This window comes from Etheostoma cragini, chromosome 3 (assembly GCF_013103735.1).
Source record: "Etheostoma cragini isolate CJK2018 chromosome 3, CSU_Ecrag_1.0, whole genome shotgun sequence".
NCBI lineage: Eukaryota > Metazoa > Chordata > Actinopteri > Perciformes > Percidae > Etheostoma > Etheostoma cragini.
The window spans coordinates 17,230,052-17,251,081 of record NC_048409.1 but is presented as its reverse complement, the minus strand read 5'-3'; the positions used below and the strand labels follow the sequence as shown (position 1 = coordinate 17,251,081).

The 21,030-nt window shown below is 41.7% G+C and overlaps 1 protein-coding gene across 14 annotated transcripts in view; it reads right to left on the bottom strand.

Moving 5' to 3' along the window:
• Positions 1 to 21,030, bottom strand: part of trip12 (thyroid hormone receptor interactor 12) — a 44,759-nt gene that overhangs the window by 6,802 nt on the left and 16,927 nt on the right. For 7 of the 14 annotated variants that reach the window (XM_034867779.1, XM_034867775.1, XM_034867777.1 and 4 more), the window contains exons 2-30: positions 20,233 to 20,379; positions 18,296 to 18,421; positions 17,385 to 18,181; positions 13,776 to 13,881; positions 11,907 to 12,043; positions 11,604 to 11,687; positions 11,317 to 11,412; positions 11,074 to 11,225; positions 10,826 to 10,861; positions 10,623 to 10,718; positions 10,432 to 10,524; positions 10,180 to 10,341; positions 8,427 to 8,495; positions 8,147 to 8,312; positions 7,091 to 7,208; positions 6,535 to 6,691; positions 6,034 to 6,187; positions 5,311 to 5,539; positions 4,997 to 5,115; positions 3,863 to 4,070; positions 3,398 to 3,498; positions 2,496 to 2,670; positions 2,214 to 2,355; positions 1,821 to 2,012; positions 1,556 to 1,707; positions 1,276 to 1,433; positions 992 to 1,065; positions 636 to 835; positions 18 to 145 (exon numbers count right to left, since the gene is read on the bottom strand). In XM_034867779.1, coding sequence (XP_034723670.1) covers positions 18 to 145; positions 636 to 835; positions 992 to 1,065; positions 1,276 to 1,433; positions 1,556 to 1,707; positions 1,821 to 2,012; positions 2,214 to 2,355; positions 2,496 to 2,670; positions 3,398 to 3,498; positions 3,863 to 4,070; positions 4,997 to 5,115; positions 5,311 to 5,539; positions 6,034 to 6,187; positions 6,535 to 6,691; positions 7,091 to 7,208; positions 8,147 to 8,312; positions 8,427 to 8,495; positions 10,180 to 10,341; positions 10,432 to 10,524; positions 10,623 to 10,718; positions 10,826 to 10,861; positions 11,074 to 11,225; positions 11,317 to 11,412; positions 11,604 to 11,687; positions 11,907 to 12,043; positions 13,776 to 13,881; positions 17,385 to 18,181; positions 18,296 to 18,421; positions 20,233 to 20,330 — 4,525 coding nt within the window. In that variant the 5' untranslated portion in view covers positions 20,331 to 20,379. Of the gene's footprint in view, positions 1 to 17; positions 146 to 635; positions 836 to 991; positions 1,066 to 1,275; positions 1,434 to 1,555; positions 1,708 to 1,820; positions 2,013 to 2,213; positions 2,356 to 2,495; positions 2,671 to 3,397; positions 3,499 to 3,862; positions 4,071 to 4,996; positions 5,116 to 5,310; positions 5,540 to 6,033; positions 6,188 to 6,534; positions 6,692 to 7,090; positions 7,209 to 8,146; positions 8,313 to 8,426; positions 8,496 to 10,179; positions 10,342 to 10,431; positions 10,525 to 10,622; positions 10,719 to 10,825; positions 10,862 to 11,073; positions 11,226 to 11,316; positions 11,413 to 11,603; positions 11,688 to 11,906; positions 12,044 to 13,775; positions 13,882 to 17,384; positions 18,182 to 18,295; positions 18,422 to 20,232; positions 20,380 to 21,030 lie in introns of those variants that run through there. The other 7 variants (XM_034867783.1, XM_034867782.1, XM_034867784.1 and 4 more) reach the window with 7 other exon arrangements.

The following is a 21,030-nucleotide window of genomic DNA, read 5'->3' as shown; positions in this document are numbered from 1 at the left end:
AGATTTCAGATTCTCACCATGCCACAGTTCATCCTGCTTCTTGGCGTTACGAGGTGAGGTTTTGGTGGGAGCCGTCTGGGCTCGGCCCCGCTTTCCACCCACAGCGTCTTTGCTGCCATCCTCGTCCTCTCTCACAGGCTTATACCTGTCAGGAACAAGATGGGATCATTTATCTCTATATGCTTTGATGAGCATGTATGTCAAGCATTTTCACCAGAAACACTGCCTTGCCTCAATTCTTCACCTTTGTGAAAAGACTCTGGGTATCTGAACAATTTTAACTGCACCAAGGCCAATAATCATTTGCAATTCCAATTGGGGGTGAAGACATGAGCTTATCACATCCTGTGTACTTAACACGGGACTGTAGGGTATTAAAAACTATGCAAATAAATTTGCATGGCTAGACCTGCTTGCGTAAATGATAAGATCAAATTGGTATCATTTGTCTGGCCCTTCGGGGACTGGCTAATGAGGTTGAAAGCAACAAATCCTCTTGTTTCAAAAGTGACAGTGAAGGTTAAGAAAGTTGAAAGATCAGAACAGACAAATTCAGAGGCACAAGACCTATTCTGTCGGAAAAAATAAAAAAGGAAAGAACCAGTTAAAAGTGTTTTTATAAAGAGCATTCCTACCATATTGTGTGAGTTTTGGTCCAGATGCCAGCTCGCCCAAGTGGGTTTGCCTCATCGTCAGTCGACTCTCTTTCTTCTTCTGCCTGAAGACTGTACTGCCGTACAGCCTGGTATACAGTCATGTTGTATGGTAGCAGGTGGTCACCAATGTAGAACTGTAGTCTGTGACGTACACTGCCAGAGTTCAGGAACTGTGCCGCCTGGGTAAACAATAAATTATACAGTGGCATTACAAAAAACACGGTTCTTTGATAATGCTGAAATGACAGCAGCACGTAACCCTCAATAATCAACATAGGATCAAAGGTGTATAGATTTAAAAATTAGACTTATTTGGCATGAAAAATATCCCATACAAGTGATTCATCGATTTCGTCATCTGAACCGTCGTCATCACTGTCTTCATCCTCTTCTCTGATTCGGCCGTACCCTGTAAAGACAAGATTTATAGTTTAGTATACAACACAACAATCCAACTAAATAAAAACACTGAATAATCCATTACAAGAATGGTTAAAATTACAGTCTTTGGCATTTGGTCAATATAGAGGAAAAACGGGTGCCCTGGGAGAATTCCCCGTTTAAACGATGCTCTGGTGGCACCATCTGTATTAAATGAGGCACTCCGACAGTTCCCCACCTCTAACAACGAGATATCTTTCAATGGCTTGCACCAGGGCCAGGGGGTCTATCTTCACAGGGCCGCCTTTCCACTGTTTAACGTTAGTGCAATCTGGGTGTCTCTGCAGCTGACACTTGAGCTGATGTGTGTTGAAAAATTTCAATGCCTGAGAGCCCCTGGAGAGATACAATAAAAAAACATTTTATTTTAAATATATCACACTATGCTGTTTCATAATAAATGAAAATTTGAATGTAAAATGTTTGGCATCAAAACATTAAATAATAAAGCCACAGACCTGCTGCCATTGCCGTTGCCACTGGGGAAATCATGCACTTTGACAGGAAACTGCTCCATTTGGCTCAGACAGCTGTTCATTTTATGCACTAGTGCCAGGTACGGACCATTCTCTGTTGGGTCCAGACGACTTACAGGCTCCGTTCCTGGAACCTGCAAACCAAACAGGAGGATACAAAGAGATTCAAATTAAAATTCTGAATATTTAGCCTAAGCCATATAATTGTTGGTATGGTATGGTAATATAACATGTTCTAGTCTCTCACCGGACAGCCAGCGAACACATGAAGGAACCTCTTGAGCCGCACGTCGCGGCTGAGCAAGTCTCTGTCGGTGTTGGAGGTCAGGTAGACCAGGAGCTGCTTCACCAGTCCACTGTGCTGGATCTCAAAAGACGACACGTCAGACTCTGATACAATATTGGAGATCTCCATGAGGCACTCCATACCACCGTCCACCTGGGAAACAGAACATATCATCAAAATAAAGTCTCAGTGGTGGCGTAACATCACTGTATATAGTCAATTTTAGTATCCAACTCTCGCTCTCTAGGTTTCTCTATTTATCAATTTCTACAACAACTGTTTATTTAAGGACAGCACCTAAAACAGCTATGTTTGGTCATGCTATGCTTGCTCTATAATAATGGAGGAGATTACCTGCAGGTTGAGCTGCTCAGTGGCTGTGCAAAGTCTCTGGAGTACATTCAGTGCAGGGTTGCTGCCATCCACATTTTCAGAGTTGAAGTAGCGCTCCACAAACTTACTTGCCTGTTCTTTGATCCAGGCTTTTATTTTGTCTCTACAAACAATACAAAATACATATCCACAATTACATCTAGTGATCCACACATTACCCCACAATCAGTGACTATTTATTCTGCAATAACACTTTCCATCAATAACAGAAACTGGGAAGCCCATCGACTGTCATCATCGTACCTGTTATTTGAAATTGAGTCCTTGGGAGGTGCCCTTGCCAGACCACTCACTCCCGCTGTGCGTGAGGGCTCTGAGTTGGCATTGTTGGTCTGGGCACCCAGCTTGCCCCAAGTTTTAGGATTAAGACTGGCCAAGAAAGATGATTTGGGTGACTGAGTACTGGTAGGGCTCTTGGCTGTAAAGAATCCAAAAGGTCGATTAGGAGGCTTATAAATACTACTGTGAATACAGTTTTTGAGTCACTATGATCACTAGTCACAAACATTGTGCCAAAATATGAACAATAACGTCGCCGTCAACGGACTTATCTGCTAATGTCAACTACCGACTAATACCCTGAAACCATCCAGCAAATAGACTGTAGCGTAGGGAGGTTACCTGAAACCGATGATTAAACGCCACCGCTCATTTTACACACAGTTTAACAGCAAAACAAAAATGCTGGGTAAACATTACTAGTACTACTAACTGTAGCCGTCATAATTCACGGTACCCGCATGAACGCGGATTTAACGTTGCAGCTTTTGTTGCCGTTTGTTACTTTGGCTAAGACTGAGTGACAAGTAATACTCCCCGTTCTTTACTTGGTTACCATGACTTTGCGAGTGATGGCCTCCTGTCACTGTTCCAGAGAGCGGATGACAGTATGCTCGAGTTTAGTAGAGCAGACGGCTCTGCGAAGTCGTGTAGTTATGACTTTTCATAAATAGCTGAACGAGCGGCACTGCGCGGTGTACATAGCGGAAAGCCTGTTGTGCGTCTGCCTTATACCATGGTGGCAGAAATTTTTCCGTGGTGGGCCGCCATCAACATACCAACATAGAGGGAACACTGGAATAAATCCAAGACTACAAAATGCCATTTCAAAACAGTAATATAAAAACACAACCACACCCACACACCTTGATTGTCTACTTTATCATCATCTCTTGGGGGAGAGTATTTGGGCCTTCTGGGCCCTCTTTTAGGTAGCCGTTTCCTCTTTAGGACATCACTTAACCGCCTTGATGGAGGAGAAAATAATTACTATAATGATCTTGGGGGGTAAAGAAAACATTGGTTTGCCCATTCATTACAATAACAATTGACAAGCATACATCAGTATACATTGAGCACATCATACATTTTTTGTGTGTTAATAAAGCAAATCATGTATGCTACCATTTATCAGTTGTCAAGAGAATTTGTAATGCTAGTGGTGAGGCAACAAAATTAGTTCCAACTGTTCTTAGGTGATTCAACCAAGGCTGCAAGTGCAATTTGTGTTTTTGGGGACAGTTTATAGTGTGAAATTAGCACTGGGCCTGAATTGGAAACCTTTCTTTTTTAAACAGCCAAACCAAAGCCAACATTGGCCACATACTCACCCCTGTGGGCTGAGGTCCAGTGAGTCGTCCATGCTGTGCTGGAAGCTGGGTGAGCCCAGCTCAGGAGTTGCATTATTAGCAGATGTGGTGGATGCAGTGCTGATGGTGGTAGTGCACAAACTGGCAGTGCCACTAGGGCAAGCCTTTGGAGGACTAGTGACTAGAAAGCTCTCCGACTCTGACAAATTCTTTACCTGGTGCATCACACCTGGAAGAGAAAGGAGAAAAACATAAGGAATTGTCTGAAGCCTTCAAAAATAGACAAAATACACAGTCAGCAACTTATTTCCATTTGGTACACAGTGACTTGAATCTGGTAAAGGATTGTTGATCAATGTAAAATACAGGCAATGTAAGGAAATAAAATATTCATAAACTGCAGGAGACATTTTGCCACATTTGTATGCTTTAGATATGGGGGAAATGTTTTGTCTATTGTGTCATGGGATCTTTATTTTTGGGGTAAATCCTAAAAACTAAAGCTGCAATGACTTGCATGCAGACAATTGCAACTTTCAACTAATTTCCCACCAAAGATGGCCTAAAAAAATTACAGGTTTATAATTAGGGTTGGGCTTTGTTTGGATTTTAACAATTCTGATTCCAAATCTTCCTTTCGATTCTGATTATTATTGATTCTGGAATACGGTTCTTTGACAGGTTGAGCTGAAACCGGTCACATGCCTATTTCCACAAATAAGTGGAATGTTTTATCTTTGATTCAAGGGTGGATTGCAGTTTTACAGGGCTTTTTCAATGTAAAATAAAGACACACTAGAGCGCTGCTTACTGTGCTCCAAAGGTGCAACACAACAAGCACTTGGCCGCTTCAAAAACCACAACTTGAGCATATTAAATGGAGAAGCGATGATCGGATTTTAAACCAAATCCTCTAAACTATTCCAATGAAGAAACAATTCTACTGGAATCCTAATTTAAACAATTCCAAGTAGGAATCGGTTCTTGATGCCTAAACCTATAAGGACTACATAATACAGTTCTTCAATCTTCAAAGCATTTTGTCATTCCTTTTAGAAGACGGTCAGGCTAACGCTTATCGAAAATCACTTCAGGGCATCTACTCCGGTAAGCAGACAAGGTAGCACATGAGTTTTCCATAAGATTATATCCTACCTTCTCTTCTGAAATAAACACTGAAAACATCAGGCAGCTTCTGCATGAGGATCTCAGCCATCTGCAGAGAACCCACTACAATCTTTAGGTCCTGGCTGGATAGCATTGAGGCAATGTGACTGTAGAAACAAACATAAAAAAAAAACAGATGTCAATTTAATTTTGACTCAAAGAATTTCATCTGTACTTCCCCTGTGTCTTTAAAAAAAGAAACTTGTAGTATTTAAAAGAATTATGAAGGCAATTTAAAACACCCTTATAGTCCTGCTATAATTTCAGAATTAAAAAGTAGGCCACAGCACAGACACCATTACCTGGACACAGCGTGGTTCCTCAGCACGTCCTTCAGTAGCTCTGCATCAGCAAAGTAGATGATCCTGAGGATGGCTCTAAGGCACTTGTGTCTGACAGCAGGGCCGGCTGATGAGCTGTACACTTCATACAAGACCCCAAACAGAGTTTTGATGAAGCACTTTGCCAGCTCAGGGTCCTCCTTCATCAACTGAGCTCGTGCATCTTCTCGACGAACCTCCTGGTGACTCCCTATAGGCAGACAGGTAACAGGTCAGGTTTATTGCTTTAACCACACTGCAACTGTTAAAGCTCAGCTGTCACTCAATGGAGAAGCTGTATCATACACATCAGGAATACACGTGCACAACAATTGGAAATTACATGGCAACCGACTAACTGCCGCTTGCTGATCGTCTCAAATAAAAGCAGCTGTAATCCAAAGTGTGAGAAATGAGCAAAGTAGCCCTAATCTGGGTGACAAAAGTCCATTGACTTGCAATCATTGAAGGCATGGTGATTTACCTGATTATTAAATAACAAAATACAGCAGCTAACAAGTATAACTATTCAAGCAAATTACAGTTGCCATCCTACTCAGTAGAGCAGGCTAAACACATTTAGAGTCACCATTTCAGACATCAAGAGCTGAGAAGCAAGTGTTTCTGTTTCCTTTTATTGTTAGGATAAAATACAATACAAAGTTATCTTTATACAAATCTGTAATTCGAAAAGATCTGCATTACCTGTATTAGGGTTGGCAAGAGGATTTGGTTTCCTCTGGATACCACGTGCAGTTCCTGTGTCTTCATTAATCTGCTGCATAGAGTTAAAGTCAATTGTGTACACACGGCCCAGGGTTGACAAGCTGATCTCATCCTCCCCGTTCTGGTGTGCTGTCTGCAGGGCAAGATAATCACCAGATACACCCAACATCAGTATCCCATACGGGTAAGCCCCATATATTTGTGTGTGTGTGTGTGTGTGTGTGTGTGTGTGTGTGTGTGTGTGTGTAAAAATGTATTAATAAATGCATATGGGATATGCTGACACACTGTAAATAGACTAAATTTGGTCTAGCAATGTAACATTTTAATAGATTAAATACATTTTTCATCCTCCAAATAGTTACCTAACACTAATGATATGCACTGGGATACAACCTAACACAATGCACTCGCTCAGTTAGGATTTCATCATAGATTTTTAGATATCAACGATTAAGAATGTGGGTGATGCAATCATACCTCAATGATGCGGCTGTCAATGCGGTTGTAAGGATGCCACAGTCCCCTGTCATCCCTCCACTGCCAGATCGCTCCCTCTGTCGTCTGGGCACTGCCCTTTTTCAGCATTACATCAACTGCAAAGATGCCCTCTCTAGGCAGGCATGGCATCAGCTCGCTGTAGGAAGACAAAGAAGAAGAAGAGTGGTTTGAAAAAGCCACAACATTTTGTTTAATCTAAATTCAGTTTAACCATCAAGTGAAATAGGTTTGATTGTTCTTCAGTTTTCATTGGCAATTGACAACTATGGCTAAACAATTGTATCTGTGGTCCAAATCTGAGAGAAGCAGGTCTAACATTTGTCACACTATTGTAGGCACCACTTCAGTGGGGCAGAGAATATTTACAGTTCCTGTAAATTGTGCAGAGGACTATGTGATTTTTAATCTTTTACATTTTGTTTTTGCTGCCAGTTAAAACAATTAAAAAGGTTAGTGCCCTCTTATGCAAAAAATTCTAATATTTTGCCGTATTGCCAATACCATACTGAAAAGAAGTCCGGCAAATAGATATTACCATATGAGGGAAGTCAGTTCATAGAGCTCCTGGGGGCTCCGGGGTACCAGTTCAATCTGCTCCTGGCAGCTGCCATTTGATGCACCACACAAGAGGAAACGTAGAGTTTCTGCTATGTCTGTTTAGAAAAGATAAACGGATTTCTGCCATTAGTTGCCCTGTTGCATAATCAACATTTACTTTCACTATAAATAAAACGTCTGTTATGACTTAATGAAAGGCAAATTTTAGAGCCAGTCAATGAGATGTGAGATTATGTGTGCAGACATGAAATCTGACTAAATGGTTTAAATCAAGGCAAAGATGTGTCTGCTCAAGTTGAAAATGTTGAGGTGCGCTACAGAATGTCTAAGCTATAGCAGTGTTTCCACTATAATTGAATAAATCTAGGGGATTAGATTAGAATTAGATTTTTAAATGGAAAAGATAGCACCAAATTTGCATTAGTTCCCCCCAAATTCATTCTGCCGCTGTTCACCGCCATAAATGGCAGCAACACACTTCCGTGAATCACTGAATAAGACAACTGTAAGGTTCGCCTACTGGTAGTTTTGCATTGCCAGACCTATGTCAACAGTGCTGACGGATTCTGCGTTTATAGCTCAGCTAGAACCATAGATGGCTAGACCAGAGAATATGCAGTTAAAACAGATCGGTGATGCCGTTTTACCCTCTAAGTTTGGAGAAAGTGATGTGTTGCAGCACCGGACTGTATTAATAAAAAATAGCTTTTACTTTAAAGTGTTGAGAACAGGATTTTGTGCGGTTGTATAAACACACAACACGCCTACAAATATGCATAACAGTAACAACGGTGTAATTCAAAGTGTCCTTGAGCAGAACACTGAATCCAGAGTTGCTTCCTGGACGCTGTATGTGGCTGTCCACTGATGCTGCTTTCGCTTAGGATTGGTTAAATGGAGATTGACTTTCACTACAGTCTACAGTACAACTGTCGGTGTAAAATTATAATGTTTCTTCTTATTCATAAGTGAGCGGCAAGGGTGGGACTTGTATGTGTGTGTGTGTGTGTGTTTGTGTGGGGGGGTTACTCACTCTGTTTCATGAGCTGGACTGCCAGGCAAGGGCAGTTAGAGCACATCAGGGAAAACATGCGCACAACCATGATAAACATCCCCGAGCTAAGAACAGGAGGGGTCACTACTAGCAGCTGCTGAATGTTGGTCAACAGGTCCCGTGACGCCACCTCCTGCAGCAGGTTCTGTTGATTTAAACACACACATCAGCTGGGGCGTTCAATTGCAAATGGAGCAGATAATACAGAAATGGCAAACACAAACAGAAAAAAAGTCTTAAAAACAATTGAGAAACAAACCTCCTCATGTTGAAAGTTGTCTACCAATCTGGCGAAACAGAGGCAAGTGCTTTCGACTGACTTTTTATCCTGAAAGAAAGTTTAATTAATATAGCCATTAGTGAATTTTAACAATAGGTTATCCTGAAATAAATAACTAAATACTGTATTAAGCACCAATTTATGGAGGTAATGATACAGAGGACGGATAAAACACTGAAACTCACTCACTAGTGAACTCAAAGAACTACATGGCATTTTGTGCCTAAAAAACTCAGGCTGGGTGACTTCTTTGAATCCCTTTCAACATCAATAGCCTGCTGAAGTCACCAGTGAAAATGTGGCATTAGGAATTCCTCAGACAACTTGTACAAACTGAGAAATAATAATAATGCAGACGTTTTGTAATGAAAAAAAAAAAAGGTATATCTACTGGCTACATTAAATGATTTAGTTCCTGTCAACTATGTAAATTTAAAACATGATTCCTTTTCTAATGAAAACTTCTCTAAAAATACTTTTCACCTTTGTTTGTATGATGATTGATGAGATGATTTTTACGGTGCAATAAGCTGTACTGAAGCACAAAATATGCACTATTTTCATTGTGTGAATTTGTAGAATATACAATTTGCAAATAGCATGTAATGATGGTCAACATTTCTCTCAATATTTACATATCAATATCTAAATAGTCCCCATTTAAATATGCAATACTTTGTACTTAAATATAAGTCAAGACAAGCTACTTGCATGTAAAATACTGGCCGTTTGTATGGTCAAAATTACAAATTCATATGTATGGAATTTTGTATACACATTTGGCAAGCTAGTATGACTAGTGTGACTAGTATGCATTTTTTCGTCATAACAAACACAAGCCTTGTACATCACTGATGTAGGAAAATGCAAAAAAAACCAAAACCTTTTACAGTGTCCATATCGTGCTTATTTCCAGGTTCATAATTCTATTTGGAATTTGTACCAGTATAGGTTTACATGGTTTCATTTTCAAAAAACACTATATTTTGTTGTACTGCACATTGCTGTAAATACTGTTTTCATCCTGTGTGTGTAGGTATCTGTTTTAGCTACAGAGTGAGACATCTCACTTCTTTACTATTGTTGTTGGGAGTCGCAAATGCTCAGTAGCTAGGTATTGACAGCATCAGCTAGCTACTGTTTTTCCTACTTTGGTCAGTACAAGGCAAGATTAGTTGGGAGACTTTTTCTAAACGAGGGCACACTTATGGAATACCTGCAGACCAGGGAGATGGAAGTAATTCTTTTGTAAATTATGGCGAACTAATGTGTGTTGTAGCAGTGTTCTCAATGGCAAAACACTGTTAGCACTGTTTTGCCATTGAGAACAAGCTAGCATGCTAGCGCTAGCATGTGCTGTCTTGGCTAGTGACGTAAAAAGCTGCGCAGATTTTAAAATAGTTCACCCGGAGGCTGAAGGCTGAGGACATTCAGAAACCTGTATCTCATGCAAAACAGCATGGATAGGTTTTCCCCCCCCACGTTTGTATGTGTGTGGAAGCACCAGAGACACAAAATAACAACCCCAATCCCCCCAAAAAAGGGATTTTTTTCATAGTGTGGACACTTTAAGAAAATGAACTTGTTTTCTTATTTCTAACCATGTGTTTATTTTCAATTTCATTACTGGAATGTGAAACTTGTTCCAAGAGGAACCCCACTTGAGCCAAACCCCTACTGTGATGGTGTTGCATTTTATAGTTCATTATAGTCTGACATGAGAAAAACGCACCTGGTGTGTGAGTCTCTGAGTCAACAGTGGCAGAGAATCAGCAACAAAGTGGAACTCATCTGGAGTAATGCTCTGACAGCAGTTGGCTGCAATGGCCAAGGCATTCCTCTGAGCATTGATGCTAAAGAACTCTAGGTAGAGGAGGCAGTCAGCAAGCCCACCCTGTGACGGATGAAATGATAACATTATTGCTGTGCATAATTGTGGTTAAAAGAGACAGGGGAATTTAAGGGTATGACAAGAGACACTTACAGCCTGCAAAATGGCTTTGCTGTGTCGCCTTGACAACATCTCCAGGGCAGTCAGGGCCTGCTCTGCTACGTCAATGAACTGGATCACCTGAAGCTGCAAACAAGAAGGTGGAACAAGACATTAGTATATTAAAAAGCCACCATTGCGAATTAACAACTGATTAGGGACAGCTAGAGTGCACAGTGTCTTACCTTCTCCAGGAAGACAGGAATAGCATCAACCACCACAGCAGAGGATCGAGGGAGTGCCTCCATCATATATGTGAGCGCACGAGAGGCATGATTCATCTGTGTGCATGGATCAAAGACATGCATAGAAACAGTGGTATTATGAAAATGAATGACTCAAACAATAGACAACTATATTTAAAGAAATAAAAGTTCATCATACTCACAATGTCAAAGTTATGCTCCATTTGTAACAGTGTAATCTGTAAAAGAAAGTTTAGAGGATTAATATGAAGTGGTAGTCAAATATCAGTCGACATTGAACTATTTTTTTCATTTTCTATGAAAATTGATTTTATTTTTAAATTGCACAAAACAGTATGTGCATCCAGGAAATTATTGTCTAGGTAAGGCACACAACATACAGGACAGCCAAGTATATTAGAGAGGTCATTGAAAAAAAAAAAGGACTAACCAAAGCGGGCACCACACTCTTCACAGGGAATCCTCCAAGTGTTTCCTCATTGCCCATCACCAGCAGCTGGCACATCTCAATCGCGGCTTGGAGCTGCTGAGACTCATCACCTGTGGCCTGCAGACCCTGTAGTAGCTGCTGAGCCTTGGAGCCTGGATAAAGGGGGGAAAAGTGTGTCAAATGTCATCTAAAGTTAAACTAACATAAAGAACACTGACGTAAGGGTAAGATGATTGTTCTCACTTGCTCCACTGCCAATAGTCCTGTGGAACAGCTGTGACATGCGGGGTCCCAGGGGCCCAAAAAGATGTGGAGGGAGACCCCTGGCCTCCAGTAGGGCTATAGAGACAAAAACAGTGAGGTTTAGAGAGCAACTACAAAAAAGGTAAAACTGAGAACTTTTAAGCCATAGCATTATTAGAATCACCGGTGCATGCACATACATGTATGCCCTAAAATGTAGTGACATACTGTAGTTTACAAATGGGCAATCTAGGCAGGGAAAATCATGACAAGGGTGATTAATATACCTTGAAGCCTTCCCATTTCAGAGTCGTCAGATTCGCTCTCTCCAGAGGTGGTCATGCCCACAGCTCCAGCAACAGAGCTTGAAGCTGGACACAGAAACAACATTAAATCATAATTCATAGTAGTGGTAATGGTCTTATTTGTTTTTAATTAGGCCATGAGGAAAAGCAAAAAATAAAAAATAAATCTTTGGGCAAATTTTAATTTCCACACAAATCTAGTAGAAAAACCTTGATAATCCATTTATATAAATGCATATAAAAAAGGACAGATGCTCTACTGTCAAAACAGACTTGAACAGGTACCTGAAGCCCCTTGTGATGCCTCATCAGTGCGAGCGGCTGACGAGTTGGCCCCATCCTGGTTGTTGTCAGAGTCGGCCATTTTCTCCTGTCGGCGAGCGTCGGCTGCCCCGCGCTTTCCCAGGCCTGAGCCCCGCCGACTGTGATACGAGTAAAAACAGATTGACAGTATTGGTGACAGCAGTGACTGCCAGCAGTAATCACAAAGAAAAGTACATTCAGAGCAGGGTGGGAAACTAGCACCCGCCACCAGCGGTTACTTTTTCAAGGTGGCGGGTGACTGCCTTGGATACCAGCCACAGTGGCGGATGGAGTGGTTTTCAGCGCTAGTCTGTGACATCGGTTTAAAAAAATGTGGCAACATATCCCCGGTGTTAGGAGACCTGCCGCACAGTCAGCAGTAGCAACTATTGAGGGCGAGGTAAAGAAAAAGAAAGGTACTTTTCGAACAAGTGGCGCATTGTGGCGAAGGGAAAACGAGGGAATGGTTAGCCTACGAGGGTTGGGCGATGGCCCCTAAATTGGCAGTTGATCAGACATACATTTAAATGCCCTCTGTAAATAGACAGTATAACATGCTACAGCTGGTAGGGCAGTACATTACCACTTGACCTACTTTCACTTAACCACGGTGCTGTCTAAACTTAATCATAGCTCTGTGATCTGTGTAACAACAGTACAGTGAAACGGTTAACATAGCGACAGTAATAACCTAATATATACCATCATTACTGAGATTAAACTACATTCTCGGTTATATTTGCACTGAATCACGCATTCCATGAACAGAAACATAACTCTTGCAGCGCACATTAACAGATGCGCAATATTAGCTCACACATAAAATACCACCCTCATGAGTTAGCTAGCCTCCTGTTGCTAACGTACATTCATAAAGCTTAGATAACAATGTCACCAAACACAACTTGCTTACACAATAACATACTTATTGATGCACTGACACAGTATCAAGTCCAAGAAAGGATAAAAGGAAAGTGTGATAGCGTTCCACGTTAACGCCTTTTCTCTATGAGTCAAGATCGCTGTGTCCAAGCCAGGTAGAGTGAGCTACTGTACTGACAGGAAGAAAAGGGGGGACTGTATCCCTACAAACAGTTTGCACGTAAGCTGTGGAGGTAGCTTCAACTTCAGGGGCAGCACAGCGCAATGTGTCCAAGCGCAATGACCAACACAGTTGTAAATTTCCTGTGCACTACGATTAGGGTGGCAGACAAGGGTGGGGGCGGCATCACGATGGTGGCTCCCGATGACAACGATGATGTGATATTGTCCATCGGCACTACCGTGTAGCCTACCTTACACACGGTCGGTCCAAGCACTGTACTTACTGTCGAACCTACTCGTCTTTAGAAAATGAAAACAATTTGTTCGTTAGAGGAACAACTAACCTTGAATTAGAGGCAATAAAAGACCACAAGTCATTCAAGTCTCATATGCACTGCCATACAGCTGGCAAAGATGGGACCCCAAGAGCAGAGTGTGGCAATAAAGGCACTTTTTATTTACTTATATTAATAAAATATGTATTAATAATACAAAATAATTTAGTGAAGCAATTTTAAATATGCTAGCGCACTTTTTATAAATTTGAATTCCGGAAAAAGTGGCTGGTAAAAAATATAAGTGGCTGGTAAAATTGGGTCTCAACCAGCCACAGCAGCTGGTGGGCAAAAAAGTTCATTTCCCACCCTGATTCAGAGACCTACTTATCATCCTGTGCTGGCTGTTTAAAAAGGGTTAACATTGCTTGTGTAATGTTGAGTTTTACAAACAATAGGTGAATTGATTTTAACTGCTAATACTTTGTTTTGTACTTGAGACAGATGACTTCTAAAATCTAAAAATGTGTACCTGGTGCTGGCACAGGAGCCCGTGGTCTTCTGGCGTGTGCTCCGCCGAAAGCTGGGGAGCTCTGCTGGAGGAGACTCGCTGCGCTTCTTAGTGGATTTCCTTAAACCTACGGCGGAAAAAGGGGACATTTAACCCACCTGTGGACTTGGCAGCAACACTGGTATCAATTTCTTTTGACTGGAATAAATTCTTGGAACAATGTAAATAAAAGCCTGTGTGATTTTTGGTAATTTATAGGCCAGATAATATAAACATTTGTCATTTAGCTATATTAACCATCAAAGACATGTACAACAACAACAACTTTCAGATAATACTGGGGTTAAATAATAAACACAATAGCCTACTTGGCTGTGGTACCACAATAGAAAACACCCCTCCATATCATAATTATTGTACACAGGTCTTCAAAAAAAAAAGACCAGTCTAATGCTGAGTGTTACTTTTCAATACAGTAAAGGCTCTAGTGTTGCCTGTTTAGAGCCCTGTACCACTGACTAGATGGGTATTAATAGTAACCCAACCCATGCCCCTATGACAGGACAACCTCCATGCTAGATCTGTGACTCATAATTCAGTAGTTCAAAAATAACCATTGAGAAGGTTAAGACCAATTGAATAAAATATATAAGAACTATTGTTTCTTTTTTAAACTTCATTTGACCTTACCTTTAAATGATACCAGGTCAAATAGTAATCCCTCACACACATCACAAGTTCCCTAGAGATTTCTAATAAAGCTCCAACTACCTAGAGCCACTCAATACAATCACAAAGATTGTTCTGTTGTTCAGGTGGCAGTAACATTCAACATGCTCAAAAAGGCATTGTGCAATGTAAAGCCATACAGAATCACTGGAACATAAGCAAACTGCATTGTTTATGCTTACTCACCATTATAGCTAAAAGTAGCAAAATCTGTGTGTAAGATATTAGAGGCTGACAGATGAAGATATGCAGAGAGAGATAGAGAGGGAGAGATGAAGTTCTTTCCTCTCGACAGCAGCAGCTTATGAGTCCTTCCCTGCCCTCAAACATACCCCTGGTCAGCTGGTGGGCCAACAAGCTAAGCCAATTTAGGAGAGGTCTCTCCATTTGGCGCTAGTGCCCAGGGCACAGAGCCCACCTCAGTTTCTATCTCTTCACCTAGCTAGAACAGCCTGACCCCACACTGACACAAACAGCTTACACTGACGTCATCCTTCAATGCATTTTTCACCAATTCTCATTAGGGATGGGTATCAAACTTCAATACTTCTTAAGGACTAACTAAAGAGATACATTGCATTTATCCACTTTACATTAAAAAAAATATATATAAAAAAAATAACAATCGCTCGATCACGTAAATTTGATCCTGGGAAGTCAAAATCGTGGTCGTGGTTAAAATTTGATTAAATGTGCAGCCTTAGTCTAAAGTTTTAATTGTTATTAAAACAGCTGTATATTGTTAAGCATGAGAGGCAAACCTGTTCTAGTGTTTCCGCAGGTAACTCTGCTATCGCGGCCGCCACGGCAAAAAACACAGGAGAAGTTATTGAATGCAACAAACTTCAGTTCGTAGAGTAAGAGCGTGTAAGACGGAGCTTGCTGGACCTGCAAGAGATGTGAGCCATGGCCAGAATATCATAGTTTATAAAAGTGCAGTGCAGTGACGATACAGATATTTTATACACACGACGTGTGCAACTCCGCTGACCCGCCATCCGACCCGTGTTGGACGCATTTATAATGAGTCAGCCATCACTCTGTGAGGAGCGTCCATCGCACTCCCTCTTTCTCTCCCATGCTCTTTTAATCAGTTGAAGGAGCTTTCTTAGAGATACATAAAAAAAAATATTTATAAATATATCCTACACCATTTATTTCAGATAGCTTATTTTCATTGACATGTGTTGCGGCTGTATGTATATACAACTTCAACATAAGAAGAATGTAGCATAATATTGATGTGAAATCAGTTATAAATAGCCTAAAATCAACAAATAATTGTGATAATAACCACGATCACAATATTGATCAAAATAATCTCGATAATCATTTTGTAATGTAATGTAGCTCCTGTTAGCAGGAGTTAGTAACTCCTGTTCCCCTGGCAGCAGCCAGGAAGGCTTTAGATATTATTTATTTTATAAAATCTTAATTCCAACAGTAAGTTAGATACAATTGCTTTAATCTAGGCTTAGAAAAATAGCCGACCATCTGTTCAATCATCGATATACAATCTGGTTGCCAATTGGCACAAGCCTACATGCCAACCGCAAAACGTGGTTACTGTCATAACCTCAAAAACACAAGAACAATACATACATTTAAGGAGATCAATATGCAATCTCAAGTAAAAAAACCTTAACACATGCTACCGCAAAACAACGAAGCTGCAACAAGATCATAAAGAGTTCTGCACTCACAGTATTCATCTGTGCCGCCTTGTTTGATCCCGTCACAAGATTTTAGAAATACCACCCTGAAGCCCTGACACGCCGACCAGACGGCTGACCATCGGCAGAAAAGGTAGTTGGACTGATCAGTCCCCCCAAATTGGTCAAAAAAAGTGCCTTGGTGCCCACCAAGGCGCCGTCTCAATGACAGCAGTTGGTGCTTATCTGTACTGTCGCCCAAAATGAAAACCAGCAGCTGATTGGTGGGTTTGGTTTCTCCGGAAATTCAAACCCAGACTGTCATTTGGCTTGTTCAGAATACGATCTCATTATTTACTATCTTTTATTCACCAAAACGTGTTTCTGAAAACATTTTAAGTGAGAAATAGGCAGCGCAGTTGCTGAACCTTTTATAAATTGAAAAAGGTCAGTTTAAAAGATTTGTCAGATTTTGAGAGACTCAAGTCAACGGCACGGAACAACCGAACAGATTCGAGTTGCAGACCTCGCCAGACGATTTTTGGGTTGGTGTGTCACAACCCTAAAAAGTCTCTCTCAATTTTGAATGTCCTGGCCTTTTCCTGACAACACTGACAATTGAGCAACTAACAGTATTTAGGTTTTTAGCTATTCTTGAGTTTTAGTCTACTGGTACTGAAATCTGAGCCAGTTCACCAGCTCAGTAACCACCAGCTTGTCAAGACACACACGCTATATTGAATGCAGTGTGTCACCAACTGTATTTATACATGATGCTACACACATAATCCTAAATGGATCTTTAAAAAGGTAGTGCCCATGTCATGTGCACTACTTTTTGCTAACAGTTGCACAATGCAATGCATCACAATTCTATAGATGCCAAAATTACTGCCGCGCTAGTTGCATCAGAAGTTCTGTATGGCTTTCCTCTGTAGTGAGTATGTGTGTTAATGTGTCTCAACTGGGCAGCAGTTAAATATATTTGCTCCCAGCGGTTAAATGTGAGGTTTTGTAACTGATCCTGTGACGCTGCACAGGCCCTGTGACACTGTAACCTCCGTTGAAGCACACAGGAAAAATGTGTTGACCCTCCACAAGCATAATAAACAGATTACAAAATAAAACAAACCCTTGGAGATCCGTTCCTCCCCATACTCCATAAAACAGAGATCTTCTCAGACCGGGGATTAAAATGAGCATTTCTATTATAACCGAAAGGTTACCCTACATCGGTAATGTGACTCACTTGCTAGTTTAGCTTGTAATCCTGATGGCCCAGGTTTGGAGGTCTCAGTTTTGGAGGATCCGGGCAAGGAGAGTTTGGGTTTTGGCAGGTTTACTTTGGGGTTGAAGCGTGCTGCCCACTCAAACTTCGAAGAGCTGGCTGTTTTGGCCTGCTCCTTGTCACGGGTACTACGGCGGGGGGAAGGGCTTGAGGCTGAGCGAGAGCGTCGTGCCTTGGTCTGATCTTTTCCCTGTTTAACTCGGGCGCCCTGCGTGGTGGCGCTGTTGGTGCCTGTGGTGGAAGAAGAGGAAGAGGTGGAGGCAGAGGAGGAGGAGGAGGAGTCTGTCACGTTGCTACACCCAGCTTTGGCTGAGGCGGCCGATTTAGACGCCAGCTTGGTGGGTTTTGCAGTTCTGCCCTCGGTACGATTGGGGAGGGACCCAGCGGTGCTGCTTAGACCGGGGAGGGAGTCTGTTTTCTTCCGTTTCTGAATTGGTGAGGCCCCAGCGGCCCCGCTCTTCTTACTCTGGCCTCGACCTGACGATGCAGGTGGTTCTGAAGCAAGTGATCTCTTCTTGGACTTAGCTGGGCCTTTCTTTGTCTCTGAGGTATTGTCTCTGGGTGGTGGGAGCGATTTGGGCTTCTTGGCAGGGGTCGGTCCGAAGGTACTAATTTGGTCAGGAGCTTCACTTCGCTTCAGCCCTCGGGTGCCTTCACTCTTTGACTGGTGGCCTGGTCGCTCTTGTTCAGATGTCCCTGCAGCCTCTGGCTCGTCTTGCAACACAAAGGAAGCCACGGACACAGTAAGATCGCTTCTGCTAAGGAGCAAGAGGGACAACAAAACACCATCTTATAAAACACCTCAAACCATGAATAATGATGATGAATTTTACACACACACGCACACGCACACGCACACACGCGAAAGGTACCTTCTTGAGCCGTGCCCTCTGGACAGACCAGTGGCTGAGCTGGCTGAGGCTTTGGAAGCCTTAGAATTAGGTCTTCTACTTTCAGGTGGGGAATTTGCTTTATGTTTGACTTGCTCTGACTGCAACCTGTAAGGTTAGAAATTAAAGAGAAACAGATAGTGTGAATTTCTGTTAGGGTTGCACAATTAATCACAATCACAATTTTGACTTCCCACGTTCAAATTTGCATGATTGTGCGATATTTTTTTTAAAGCGTCATTTCATAAAGCGCTGAGTTTTTTTGCAAAGCCGGTCTACCACTCTGTAAACCACTGTCTGATCATGAGCCAGTCAAATTAGTTCCCTGCACCCCGTGCGGCTTGGTTTCAAGATGTAGACAGTCACAGAGGACAGAGTAACAGGAGGAATACTCAACAGATAGCAGTCGGTTATACACTACCGGTCCAAAGTTTGGGGTCACTTACACATTTCCATTCCACTCCGTTATAGACAGAATGCAATGTCTACATTGCCCATCATCAGCAACCATTTCTCCAATATTCCAAAGGCACATCCTTTTACTAATCTGATATTATTTTAAAAAAGTAACTGAGGAAAACATTGGAGAACTCTTTTGCAATTATGTAGGCACATAATGTAATCTGAAAACTGCTGCCATGGTTAAAAAAAACAATGCAACTGATCTCAGCTGGTATTCTGGCTATAATGGAGTGCAATGGAAATTTCTAGGTGACCCCACACTTTCGACCGGTAGTGTAGGTCGGTCTCAAGGTTTACCAGTAAATGCAACATTTTGTCCCTTCTGTTGTTTTTCAGACAACTGTAGTGTGACCAGTGCTAGTCGGTGCTGGGAACGTCTGTTAGCTCTTAGCTCCTCTAGGACGCACCGGTGCTAATGTCCTCGCATCCGCTGCAATGCTGTTCATATGGATATGCTTTACTTTGGCGCAACATGACCCATTTCGTCTGTAGAGCCGTGCCTGTGTTGGATCTCTCCTTTACTCTCTCTCCTCTACTCTCCGCACACAGACACACAGCGGCGCCGGTCCACACTTCTGACATTTGTCTACAGTTTTAATTTAACCCAGCTGTATTGTTAAGTATGAGAAGCAAACCTGTATTTGCACCAGTGATTCCGCGGGTAACTGCTATCGCGACCGCCACGGCGAAGAACACAGAAGAAGTTATTGAATGCAACTAACTTCAGTTGGTAGAGTAACAGCGTGTGAGACGGAGCTGCTGGACCTGGACCTGGGCGAGAGATGTGAGCCATGGCCAGAATATCATAGTTCATAAAAATGCAGCGCAGTGACGATACAGACACTTCATACACACGACGTGTGTATGCGCCATTCGACCTGTACTGGACCCTTTCATAATGAGTCAGCCGTCTCTCTGTGAGTGGCGTCCATAATACTCCCGCTCGCAGTTATAAATGGCCTATGCGACGATAAAATTTGTTTTGGTTAAAATCAACAAATTATCGTGAGAATAATAGTGATCAAAATTTTGTTCAAAATGATCGTGATTATTATTTTGGTCATAATCGTGCAGCCCTAGTTTCTGTAATTAAGCCCCATTAAAAAAGAGACCAATCCCCAAATAATTTTGGCAGATGGCATCTGCATTTCCTCTGATACTTAACGCCTCTGGAGTAGCAAAACAAACAGCCAAAACAGAGTTAATCAGCATTTGACTATGATCAAAAGAACACAAGATAATCTTCCTCTTTGATTAAAGAGGCCAATATAATAATGCAGTAAGGTAAAAATCCAATTAACTACATATAAACACCAACCATATACCAATATCCCTCTACTAAACACCCCTTATTTTTTAAACTGCAGCTAATGTTGCCCACAAACCACAATACCTGCCTCTTACTTTGGATTGAGATTTTAACAAAAACTGGACACTAGTTGTGCGAGTAGACTTACCTTCCTGCGACTGTGTGGTCTTGTGGCTGGGCCGCAGCAGTGTTCCTCTGTGAACGGCGCAGTGACCCCCCTGGATTGGAATTAGGCCGGTTGGACATTGGCACCTCTCTCCTGAAGGGACATACCCTTTCTAGACACTACCATTCACTGCAATAATAGAGAGAGAAACCACATAAGAATACTGACAAAATGTGATGTCTTATATCTACCCTTTCCAAAAAACACTGGGTTGTCCATGGCTTAAAACGAGTTGATGTGCTGTAGGTGACCACTGATGGAGCATTTTCACCATCAAGCTCAACTCTCTAACACTTTTTAAATGATCAAGGGAATGACTGTCTCATCAATTATACTAAGATTGTACATCACAAGATACCATCTCCCACAAGTAAACAACTGACAAATCCTATTACTGACACTACCTATCATGTAGAGGCAAAAGCAGGCTGCCAGAAAGCTCATGACCAAGTACCTAGACAATTCCCAGTTGACTATAAAAACTGTGGGCTTAGAATTTTATAAACTTTATGTACAGTAGATTTCATCAAGTCAGTAGTATGTTTCCTTAAAAAAAACTAGCAAGATCCACACCGCTCAGTTTATGTTCCCAGCACCATCTCACTTTCGCCTGCGTGCAACAAAAAGTATGTAAACCACTACCAACAACAGTACAACCACTACATTACATTAAAACAAACCTATTAATTAAAATCTCAATATAATGGTTTGACAGACAGCACTTACAAAAGTCTACAGTTTTTTTATCATGGGTACATTTTGGCCTATACTGCAAAGCTA